General features: G+C 48.2%; 1 protein-coding gene and 1 long non-coding RNA gene across 10 annotated transcripts in view; one reads left to right on the forward strand and one right to left on the reverse strand.

Annotated features, from left to right (window-relative positions):
* The window catches only part of PIP5K1A (phosphatidylinositol-4-phosphate 5-kinase type 1 alpha), a 47,327-nt gene that overhangs the window by 20,186 nt on the left and 15,124 nt on the right, over positions 1–12,017 (forward strand). For all 9 annotated transcript variants that reach the window (XR_014214253.1, XR_014214254.1, XM_082202201.1 and 6 more), the window contains 5 exons: positions 7,058–7,188; positions 9,236–9,353; positions 9,803–9,955; positions 10,217–10,516; positions 11,318–11,523. Coding sequence is in view for 7 of the 9 variants with exons in the window: in XM_082202201.1 (XP_082058327.1) it covers positions 7,058–7,188; positions 9,236–9,353; positions 9,803–9,955; positions 10,217–10,516; positions 11,318–11,523 (908 nt within the window). In the remaining 2 variants the exon portion in view is untranslated. The remainder of the gene's footprint in view (positions 1–7,057; positions 7,189–9,235; positions 9,354–9,802; positions 9,956–10,216; positions 10,517–11,317; positions 11,524–12,017) is intronic.
* LOC309520784 lies at positions 7,058–9,226 on the reverse strand. The gene is made up of 2 exons (XR_014214417.1): positions 7,747–9,226; positions 7,058–7,290 (listed from the first exon to the last, which is right to left on the reverse strand). It is a non-coding gene; the product is annotated as an uncharacterized lncRNA (long non-coding RNA).

Here is a 12,017-nt window from a genome sequence, read left to right on the forward strand (position 1 = left end):
ACGGCCTTTGGTGTGGATTTTCCCCCCTTCCGTCCTGCCACGTATGACCCATCTCCCTAGCTCAGCCTCCTAGTATCAGTCTGTTTATTGGACAGGCATGGGCAATCAGAGTTCTGTGACACAGGCTGTGCCTGCTGCTCAGTTCTGCTTTGCAAAGTGCTTGATAGTACAGGGCGGTTTTATGCTCAGAGTCTTCCAGCACCTCACAACCTCGCTAGTTCTGTTTCTTAGCCCAAAGGTACCTAGCGTGGTGCTGTCTGGATGCTGTGGTTTCAGACCGCAGCTGCCATCATCCCTGACCATTGATCACGCTGGCTCAGGGTAGCTGGGAGTCCCAACCACATTTGGAGGGCCCCATGCTGGCTACCCACGTCCAAGCCTTTACATATATTGGCTCAGGGAGCCTTGATGACAACCCTCTAGAGTGGGTCCCGTTTGCTTTCCCTGTGTTTCAGATTTAGAGAGGCTGAAGTGGAGAGAGTAGGGTTTAACTGAGGGTGTCCATGGCTGTGGAAAGGGCTGTAGCTCAGTGGGTGGAGCAAAGCAGATGCATGCAGAAGGTCCTAGCTTGGCATCTCCAGGCAGGGCTGGGAAAGACCCCCTGCCTGAAACCAGAGTTGCTGCTAGTCAGGGCTGACATTACTGAGCAAGATGGACAAGGGACTTGATATAAGGCAGATTCCTACTACAGTGGTACCTCGGGTTAAGTACTTAATTCGTTCCGGAGGTCCGCTCTTAACCTGAAACTGTTCTTGACCTGAAGCACCACTTTAGCTAATGGGGCCTCCTGCTGCCGCCGTGCCGCTGCTGTGCGATTTCTGTTCTCATCCTGAAGCAAAGTTCTTAACCCGAGGTACTATTTCTGGGTTAGCAGAGTCTGTAACCTGAAACGTATGTAACCCAAGGTACCGCTGTAAAACTACTGTAGTCCTTTGTTCAGAACCATGAGGACTAGGATCTTCTTTTTAGGTGGAGCATCTGCAGAAGGTCCCAGGGTCAGTCCCCGGTGGCATTTGCAGGCAGGGCTGGGGAAGACTCCATTTCCTGCAACCCTGGAGAGCTGCTTCCTATCAGCAGAGACAGTACTGAGCTAAATGGACCAAGGGCCCTACCCGGTATAAGGCAGCTTCTTATGTTCCTATTTAACCTCTTTATTTTTATGTATATCTCACCATCTACGTGCATGGAACTTTTCCACACTGTACAGATAAACAGTCCATAATCCAGTGGTATGTCATTATTCCAGCTGCATGTGCTTGCATTTGGCTAAAGTGGATTGTGGGGGTTAAGAGGTTGCAGCAGAGGCTTTGCAGAAATGGTGGGCTTTGAGGAGGGGACTGAAGGTAGCGTCGCACAGGTACTTCTAAAGGCAGTTTCATACACTTTTGAACTAGCTGGGAGAGGACTTCTGACTCTGCACAGTTAGGCACAATCTCAGCTTGACACCCTTCCTCTGATCCATAAGAAACGCAAGCAGTTCCCTCTCTGGCGTTAGAGTTAGAAACTGGGTGGTGGTGGCTGTTTTAAAAAGCCTTCAGGTTCTCGAGACTTGGGTTTCTGCAGCACACAGTGCTAGATTCTATTCTGGTGTGGTTCAGTAGCAAAGGCTACTGAGCTTCTTGTTATCTTTTCTCCTCTCCCACCGTGCCCGCCTCCCCCCCAAAAAATCCTCCAGCAAGGAACAGGACTGGTAAGCAGTCCTAACCTTACAATTATCCCTGTGTTGATGAGTCTCCAAGGTGGAGCTGCCTCCACCTTGGATCTTTATCTCAGCAGATTAAAGAGTGAAGCTGAAGCTTTTTTGTCTGACATTGGAGACGAACGATGGCTGTCGAAGGCAGGTCACGGGGTTTCCTTTCATCCTGGGGTTGGGACAGGCGGAAAAACCCCAGCACCAATTTGGCTGCGATCTTCGAAATCTGATCTTGGCTCTTAGGGAGTTTGCATGGGGATGGGAAGGCGGAAAGGAACAAGGAGCAGGGGATTTCCCCCCGAGCAGCTTGTACTGTTGCTAGGAGCCCTGCAAGGAAACTCACACTCTCAAGAACCGTTTGGCACCAGCCTTGCCAATGGGCCCACTTTCCTGGTCTCCTGTGGCAAGCAGGAATCTCCCCTAAGCACCCAGCCTGGAAAACCTCCCCCTCGTTTTCATTTTCTTTTAAGGTGACAAATGTCTAACCTGGGTAAAGTAGGCGTTTGAAAAGGTCTCCAGCCAAGGCAAGAAGTTTTGCCTCCTTCCAACCCCACCTAAACCAGCACCACTTTTTCCTTGAGTGTTGTCTTGTAGCGCTGCCTGATGATATCATGGGCCAGTACTTTGTTTGGGGGGCAAATTGAGCTGCCCTGATGGGCCCCACTCTCTGCGTAGCTGCTCTGTCTGGGGAAGTGAAACCCCCACCAGAGCAGGATGAACCTATTTTCCCAGACCCAGGAACCACCCCCAGTTTCTCTGTCTTGTCAAGATTCAGTTTTGGTTTTTCAGCCTTCCTTCAGCTGCTGCAGAGTCCAAAAATGCATGTCTGCAGGCACAATCAGATATTATGTTCTGCCTCCACTGTCAGGTTGCAGGAGGCCTCTAAATGGCAGCTGCTGGGAATTGCAAGTGGGGGGAACACAAGTTTTTTTTTGCTGCTCTGGGGGAATCTGCTTGGCCCCTGTGAGATCAGGAGGCTGAGCTAGACAAGCCTTCACCCTGATCCACTAGGGCTCTTCTGAGCCCTACGCAAGGCATAGCGAAACGGGGATTCACTCCCACATGTATGGCTGCCAAGTTGGATGGCTTCAGAAGGTGTTTAGAAGGTTCTGAGTGGCTACGAGCTGCCATGGCTATGTTCTGCTTCTGCTCAGAGGCAGCAATGTGCCTCTGAATGCCTGTTGCTGGGAACCACAAGAGGAGAGAGTTGCTGTTGCGCTCGGGAACAGCTTACTGACTTTCCATCGGGGCATCTGGTTGGCCACTTCAAGAACCGGCTGCTGCACCGGGTGGGCTCGCTTTGGCCCGATTCAACTTCTTGGGTTCTTACGCATTCGTGAAGGATAGCAAACTCTTGCCATCACCCCCAATAGCTAAGTGGAACCTCCGTGTACAAAGGAAGTTTACCAAGACTGGATGCTAAGGGCAAAAGGAAGGTGATTTTTCTCCTTTGCGGCTGGGCTGCTTGTGCGTTTCCCAGAGGCGCACAGCCTGGCTGGTGTTAGAAATTGCCGAACGAGACAGAACTTGAATCCAGTGAGGCCGTTGTCGGGGTGCGTCCTTCCATCACATTCTCAGACAGGCCCGATAGAAAACAATGAATAATATTGGGCACCGCGCAGTAGGCTTGCCTGGGCGCACCCATTCCCCCAGACAAGCATGCGTTTTGAATAGAGCTGGTGCTTCGTTTTTCTCCTCGGTCCTGCAACATACACAGATTTATCTTGTTTCTCCCTTTTGAGAATTCCTCAGCATTCAAAACTGGCTGTTGATTTGTGGTGTTCCACCATTTGCCTCTCCTGTCCCCATCAGCGTTCTGCATGCCTCTAACTTAAGTCAGGCATGGGGAGGAACCTTTGGCTCCCGGATGTTGCTGAACTACAACTCCCATCGTGATCCCCCACCACTGACCCTACTCACTGGGACTGATGGGAGCTGCAGTTAAGCAACACACTGACTTAAGGGTTGTTCTTGGTTACAGTCCATAGTCAGTGAGGGGCAAGTTTATCTATGAGCCTTGATTCAGACAAACTTCACCCCAAGGAAGATAATCTGAAGTCTGCTTAGTCTCTCCCATATTCTGTCTTAAATCTCTCATCAACGACAAGCTTTGGGACTTTCGTATCTGAAGAAGTGTGCATGCACACGAAAGCTCATACCAAGAAGTAACTTAGTTGGTCTTTAAGGTGCTACTGGAAGGAATTTTTTTATTTTGACTATGGCAGACCAACACGGCTACCCATCTGTAAGCTTTGGGACTGTTCAGCATTTTCTTTCTATCCCGTCTCCTGCCTTTTGCTTAACGTTATGCCTGAAGAAGAATTTTGACAGCTCGAAAGCTTGCTCACAATTGTTAGTCTGTCCAAATAAAGAGGTGTCACCTTATTGTTCCTTTGGCAGCTGCCTATATCTTTCGTAGCAAATTGGTAGCCCTGGCCAAGAGCTGTCGATTACCTTCTCAAGGGCCTTTTCTTCCACTCCCTGCCCCCTCTTCATCTTGCCTCCTTGTTGATATGTTTTTATGTGTGTAAGCCTAATGCCAGGACACCACCACCTTCTCCTTCTCTTGTTAAATATTTGCGAGCCACAGCTGGAGGCGATAATTGTCCAAAAAGCCAGATAAAAGTATAGTACGTAAGCACTTCTTGCAGACGGAGACGCTTGGAGCCATTTGGAAGATAAGCGGTGATCTGATCTGGGCCTGGCAGTAGCAGATATATATTTACCTGGATTTTGTCTTAAATGCAGCAGCTTTTATGTTTTTTGTGGGGGGGACGGGACGGGGACGGTTTGCGTCATGAGGTTCCAGCAGAGTTCCCAAGGCAGATTTATTTTATTTTATATCTAAAGGATGTGTATATTGCTTTTTCTTTTAAGGAAAGCCAAAACGCAGCCATAAAATCTCAATTAAAATACCAGAATGAGCACCTTGAACTTGGCTTAGTAGCTAACTGGCAGCCAGCGCAGTTCTTTTCAGCGTCAGTGTTCTGCATGCATTCTAAGAAGCTCCGCCGAGCAAAAGCCCGTTGCCATGTTCTGCACCGGCTGGGCTTTTTTCATTATTTTGCAGACTAAACTGCCTATTTTAAAATGCAACAGAAAGTCTTGTGGAACCTTTCTCGAAAGGCTGATGGATTTATCGCAGCGGAAGCTTCTGCAGGCTGTCGTTGAACTATGAAATTCACTCCCCCAGGAGGAAGTGATCGCTTACAGCAGATGCTTCAAAAGAGGATTAGACAAATTCATGGAGGAGGAGAGGGTTATTGAGGGCTGCTAGCTGGGATGGCTATGCTCTTGAAAGAGCTACATTGGCTCCCAGTACATTTCCAAGCACAATTCAAAGTGTTGGTGCTGACCTTTAAAGCCCTAAACGGCCTCGGCCCAGTATACCTGAAGGAGCGTCTCCACCCCCATCGTTCTGCCCGGACACTGAGTTCCATCTCTGAGGGCCTTCTGGCGGTTCCCTCCCTGCAAGAAGCCAAGTTACAGGGAACCAGGCAGAGGGCCTTCTTGGTGGTGGCACCTGTCCTGTGGAACGTCCTCCCATCAGATGTCAAAGAGAAAAACAACTACCAGACTTTTAGAAGACATCTGAAGGCAGCCCTCTTTAGGGAAGCTTTTAATGTTTGACAGACTATAGTATTATAATATTTTGTTGGAAGTTGCCCGGAGTGGCTGGGGAAGCCCAGCCAGACAGGCGGGGTATAAATAAATTATTATTATTATTATTATTATTATTATTATTATTATTATTATTATTATTATTATTTATTATTATTAATTATTCACAGTTGGAGGCAGCAATGCTTCTGAATACTACTTTCTGGAAAACACAGCAGGGGAGAGGGCTTTTGTGCTCAAATGCTCCTCATGGGTTTCCCACAGGTCTGGTTGACCAGCCATTGGCCTGATCCAGCAGGCTTTTATGTTTGTACCTTATCAGCCATAGGTGTTTTCTTCAGTTGGTAGGTAGCTTAAACATCAGTGTAGATGGGGAAGGAGAGATGGCCAATTGGTGGGTCACTTGGCCCTGAAATGTAAGCAGCACAGCTTGTGATGATTCACTAAGTGCACCTTCACAATACTTGGTAAGGGCAGGATAGCTCCAACGCAGCCTTTCCCAAGCTAGAGCCCTCCAGATGTTTTGGACTGTAGCTGGCGCAGCCACATCTTGTGGTCAACTCTAGTTCAGCAGTGTTGTGTGAAGTTCTCATAGGAATAAGACCGCTGAATCAGGCCAGCATCCTGTTCTCGCGGTGGCCAATCCGATTCCTTTAGGAAACCTTCAAGCAAGACCTGATCCCAAGAGCAACTCTCTCTCCTGCAGTTTCCAGCAGTGGATATTCAGAAGCATTAGTGCCTCTGACCATGGAGGCCGAGCAGAGCTATCCTGGCTAGTAGCCCTGGGTAGTCATGTCCTCCCTAAATTTGTCCATTCTTCTTTTAAAAGCATCCCAAGTTGGTGGCCATCCCTGCTTCCTGTGGGAGCGACTTCCACAGTTGAACTATCGTTTTTCAAAATCGTTTTTATTTGATTTTACAAGTACTGTACTTAACCTGAGGTACCACTGTACCAAATACATTTCCATATAAAGAGATTTCTCTGAATCTCGAGACTTCCTCCCCATCCCCTCCATGGGTCCTGTTGTCAACATTTTCAACTGCATGTTATTTCATAATCTATATTTTATATCTACCCATATTGTCCATAGTGTTTGTTACATTACTAGTGAGATTAAAATCCGACTGATGTTTTCATCTGCGTGCAGTGCTCTCCTAAATAAATTATAAACTTTTCCCATTCTTGAAGTTTTTGTCCTCTTGGTCCCTGAGCTTTTTCAGTCAGTTTTGCCATTTCTGCGTAGTCTTAACAGCTTGGCTTGCCATTTCTCTGTGGTAGGGACTCTTTCTTCTTTCCATCTCTGGGCTAGTGGTATCTCTGCTGCTGTTGTCACATACATAAAGAGTATTTTCTGTTCCTTTCGGATATCGGTACCTATAATTCCTAATAAAAAGGCTTCTAGGTTTTTGACAAAAGTTATTTTAAACATTTATTTTCACTTCATTATATATCATTTCCCAGAAATCCTTTATTGCCTTACATGACCACAACATATGATAAAAGGTACCTTCTTTTTAACTATCAGCAGCCACAATTATCCCTTTCCCATTCTCCTACAGAGGAGTTTTCAACCTTAAAAAAAAAAATGCTTTAATCAGCAGGGTTAGGGTAAAATTCGGAGTTTCCAAAAGCGTGGTGGAATGCTGACGTTCTTCGCTTGTGTCCAAAAGAACGTGCTTGGGGATGTCCTGCGGAATCCTACATAGGAGACACTAATGCCAGTTCTCTGTTTCCCCCTCCAGACAACTTCGTCGGCCCTCAAAGGTGCCATCCAGCTTGGGATCACCCACACGGTGGGGAGCCTGAGCACCAAGCCAGAGCGAGATGTCCTCATGCAGGACTTCTACGTAGTGGAGAGCATCTTCTTCCCGGGGTAAGTGTTTTTACATTTTCCAGTTGTCCCCATCTTGAGTGCAGGCAGCAGGCGGGGCATGGCAGAAGGGAGTCCAGCGACACTTTTTAAAAATGGCAAAACCTGCAGGATATGAAGATAATATGGCATTAGTAACCTAGCGGAAAGGAGTTTTGAAAGCAACTGAATTATTTGAACTAAGATGAAATTTGAATAATATTATGTCAAGCTAAAATATCTAAATATTTGATAATAAAGGGTAAAAGTGGAGACATAATAGCTGAAATGTATAAACTTAAACAAGTTTTGAGAGAAAGTGAAGCATTGCGGAACATGATTTTGTAACCAGGAACACAGGAAAGGGAGATGTGAGGGAGTCATGAAAGAGGGATATGGAAATAATATTTAAGAAATGGAATTATTTTCTTTTTTATGTCTTTTTATGTCTTTTTTGCTTGCTTTATTGTATGATTTGTATGTTTCTTTCTTTTTTTGTCTCTCTTTGGTTTGTTTGTTGTATTGTTAAATTGCTTAAAATCCTTAATAAATATTTTAAAAAATAAAATAAAATGGCAAAACCAATAGAAATAAAACAGGCACCAAGCTGTGAGCCCTGGAAGAGTCTGTGCTTCACACGCAGAAACTCTCAGCTTCAACCTCTGGCGTTTCCATCTCGGGGAGCAGGTTCCAGGACACATGTTGCTTGGCTCGAGACCCAGGAAACAGAGGATGCTACCTAACACCGAGTCAGACCACTGGCCGGACTAGCTTAGTATTGTCCACACTGACTGGTAGCAGCTCTCCTGAGTAGCTGGCAGGTGACATCCCCAGCCGTACCTGGAGATGCCGGGGACTGAACTTGGGGAGCCACCGGTGATCTTACCACTGACTTTCCTCTAAAAATAAAGTAAGATTCTATTCCTCATGGTTTGGGATAAAGGAATGTTTTAAACAGGAAGCTGGTTGAGTCAGGCCATTGATCCATCTAACTCAGTGTAGTCTACACCGACTGGCAGCCCACACTCCAGGGTTTCCCAAGGGGGTTCCCCCCCCCACTCTACCTGCAGATGCCAAGGGGATTGAACCTGGGACCTTGTGCATCCAAAGCAGGTACTCTACCGCTCAGCCACAGCCCTTTCCATAAAATTCCCCTTCCCTGAAAGTTGCTGTTAGTCAGAGTAGGCAGCATTGGACATGGTGGGCCAGTGGTCTGTCCCAGTATAAGATCCCAGCTGACAAAGTAGTTCAGAATTTCAGAGGCTGTGGACAAAACATTAAGGCACAGGGGCCTTGAGCCTCCAAGGGAACTTGCAGCTATCCAGATGTTTTGGGCTTCCACCTCTCATTCGTTTATTTACAGCGTTTGAATCTCACCCCATTTCATAGCATTTTCTGGGCTGCTTACAATAAATGCCTTTTAACAAATCCATTGGAACGCAATATAAGAAACAAACCATTTTAAAAGGGGGGATTCAAAAACACAACAGAATAGAGCTACTTTCACTCCCAATGTTATAAACAGAGTTAAAGAAAAGGGGTCCCAGGCCCAGTGTGACCTATAGTCAAAGATGATGGGCATTGGAGTCCAGGAGTGTCGGGGGGGTGCAAGTTTCCCACCCCACTGGAAGAAGAAGAGCCCCATTTTTGGGGGGGTCACCACTGTTTATACTTTGTGGCACATAGACACAGAGGCTAAGGGACACCGTTTCTCCAGAGCTCAGCAGTCTTCAGCAAAACTCTTGCAAGGAACCCTGATGGCCTCCCTGGAAAGCTTACTAGCGGTCCCACATGAATGACATTCCCTGAGGCACATTCTTGGGGGCATCTTTAGCTCACACAGGGGTGAAGGCATGGCTCAGCGGGCCAGTGTGGGCCAACGATGCTCCTTAGGGCCTTCCCAGAACCCTCTGCGCTGTGTACCAGTTTCATAGCAGAGCCACAGATACAGACGCACTGATATGGAAAGTAACCATGCAGGTAGAAGGTTTGAGAACTAGCCGCTTTTAGCAGATGGCGATGACTCAGAAAGAGCGCGGTGCTCATTTGCCTCTGTCCTCTCAATCTCCAGTGAAGGCAGCAACCTCACCCCGGCCCATCACTACAACGATTTCCGCTTCAAAACCTATGCTCCTGTCGCCTTCCGCTATTTCCGTGAACTGTTTGGGATCCGGCCGGATGACTACCTGGTGAGTGGAGGCAGGTGCCTGACAGTTTTTTAAAAAAGAATTCCCCATCTTCTCTCTGGACAGAGATGAGTTGTGATGGGGTGGAGTGGGTAGATTTCAGTCTGACTGCTGTACTTAAAATGGGAAGAACAGAGGTTCCTCTGGTGGAGTGATCCAGATCAGTCTCTGTACACTTTGAGTGGCATTGAGCAGGAACAAGCAACTCCCTGAGCATTGGGAGCTGGCTTGGAGAAAGAGCGCCGCTGGGATGTCTTTCGGTTGCTTTTCGTTATTGTGGGGCTGTAACTCAGCCTTGCATGTAAAAACTCTCAGGTTTTAACCCCTACCATCTCCAGGTGGAGCTGGGGGTGCCCTTTGTCCGAAACTCTGGCATTGTGTCCAGAGAGGCAGGGCTAGAAGCCTGTGAGAATGTCCTCCTCCATTTCTTCTGTTGCCTCCTCTCCCCGCAGTGCTCCCTTTGCAGTGAGCCCCTCATCGAGCTCTCCAACTCTGGAGCCAGCGGCTCCATCTTCTACGTCTCCAGCGACGACGAGTTCATCATCAAAACAGTTCAGCACAAAGAGGCAGAGTTCTTGCAGAAGCTGCTGCCGGGTTACTACATGGTGAGTCAGCCAAGAGGGAGAGCCGGTCAGCTTGGGGTGCGACAGAACAATCCGATGTTGTCTCCCTGGTTTTTTGTTTTTAAAGCCGCATACGGTGAATGAGAGGTTTTATTAAATATAATGGTGCTTAAGCTACTCTTCATTCTGGGAGGGGTGACTTTTTGGCCCTACCCAGCTCCGAACTTGTTATTATCTTTATTTCCCTTTGACTTTGCAATGAGAACTTTGGTTTTTTCCCCCTCCCTGACCCCACCATTGCAGAACCTGAACCAGAACCCCCGGACCCTCCTCCCCAAGTTCTACGGCCTCTACTGTGTGCAGGCTGGCGGCAAGAACATCCGGATTGTGGTGATGAACAACCTGCTGCCCCGCTCGGTGCGCATGCACCAGAAGTACGACCTGAAAGGCTCCACCTACAAGCGCCGGGCTTCCCAGAAGGAGCGGGAGAAGGTCTTCCCCACCTACAAGGACCTGGATTTCATGCAGGACATTGCCGACGGCCTCTTCCTGGACGCTGACATGTACAGCGCCTTGTGCAAGACCCTGCAGAGAGACTGCTTGGTATGTGGGAAGAGGAAAGTTGATTCCACCCAAGGCTCAGGGGTCACCAGGCAGCTTCTGCTCACACTGAGTTGCGGCAGCTGGGGCCTCTGAGCAGGTGTGGAGCTTGCAAATGTAAATACAGTGGTACCTCAGGTTAAGTACTTAATTCGTTCCGGAGGTCCGTACTTAACCTGAAACTGTTCTTAACCTGAAGCACCACTTTAGCTAATGGGGCCTCCTGCTGCCGCTGCGCCGCCGGAGCACGATTTCTGTTCTCATCCTGAAGCAAAGTTCTTAACCTGAAGCACTATTTCTGGGTTAGCGGAGTCTGTAACCTGAAGCGTATGTAACCTTGAGGTACCACTGTAGAGTACAGTGGAACCTCAGTTTTCAAGTGTCTTGGGAGCCGAATGATTCAGAACCTGAATGCCGGAAACCCGGAAGTAATTGCTTCCGTTTTTGAACATGCCTTGGAAGTCGAACGGCTTCTGCTGCATGTTTTCCCATTTTTTTCAATGGGTCTTGCTGACCGCCCATTGATCCTCGGTTTTCAAATGTTTCAGAAGTCAAACGGTCTTCTGAAACAGATTATGTTCAAAAACTGAGGTTCCACTGTACTAAAAAAATGGCTAGGAACAAACAAAATATCACAGACTCCCCTTTGCTAGCTCAGGGGAAGGAAATTTGATGCTTGCTAAATCAAGCTGGATTCTAGCTCCCATGGGGTGGGCCACAAGTTCCGCATACCTCAATCTAGTTAGATCCTGGTTTTTAGAACATACCGGCGGCACTGTTACCTGTGTGCTTTTGATACTTCAGGTTTTGCAGAGCTTCAAAATCATGGACTACAGCTTGCTCGTGGCAGTCCACAACCTTGACCTGGCTCAGCGGGAGCGCGCCCTGGCGGATGGGGCGGCCGTGGCGGACACGCGGCGGCCAGCCCCCCAGAAGGCCCTGTACTCCACAGCGATGGAGGCCATCCAGGGGGAAGCCCGGCGAGGCGGCACCATTGAAACAGATGACCAGTAAGTCTCTGGCCGCTTTGGAACGGGGTTGCCCAGCCAGCCAGGCGAGAAGCAAGACCTGAGTCCCTTTGAGAAGAGGCTGGTTTTGTTGCCGGCACTGAATTATGCAGATGAAGGACACCTGCGTATTTATCTCTGTGCAACATTTCATGCTGATGGGGAAAAGTGGGCTGTAGCTGTCCTAGAGAGCAGGTTGGAGCTCTAAATTTCATGGGGGCTTGTGGGGTCCAGCTCCGAGGGCCTTCTGGCAGTTCCCTCACTACGAGAAGCCAAGTTACAGGGAAGCAGGCAGAGGGCCTTCTCGGTAGTGGCGCCTTCCCTGTGGAACACCCTCCCACCAGATCTCAAAGAGAACAACAACTACCAGGCTTTTAGAAGACATCTGAAGGCAGCCCTGTTTAGGGAAGCTTTGAATGTTTAATAGGTTATTGTATTTTAATATTCTTTTGGAAGCCGCCCAGAGTGGCTGGGGAAGCCCAGCCAGATGGGCGGGG

The sequence above is a fragment of the Podarcis vaucheri genome (assembly GCF_965113315.1).
Source record: "Podarcis vaucheri genome assembly, chromosome: 16".
Classification (NCBI taxonomy): Eukaryota; Metazoa; Chordata; class Lepidosauria; order Squamata; family Lacertidae; genus Podarcis; species Podarcis vaucheri.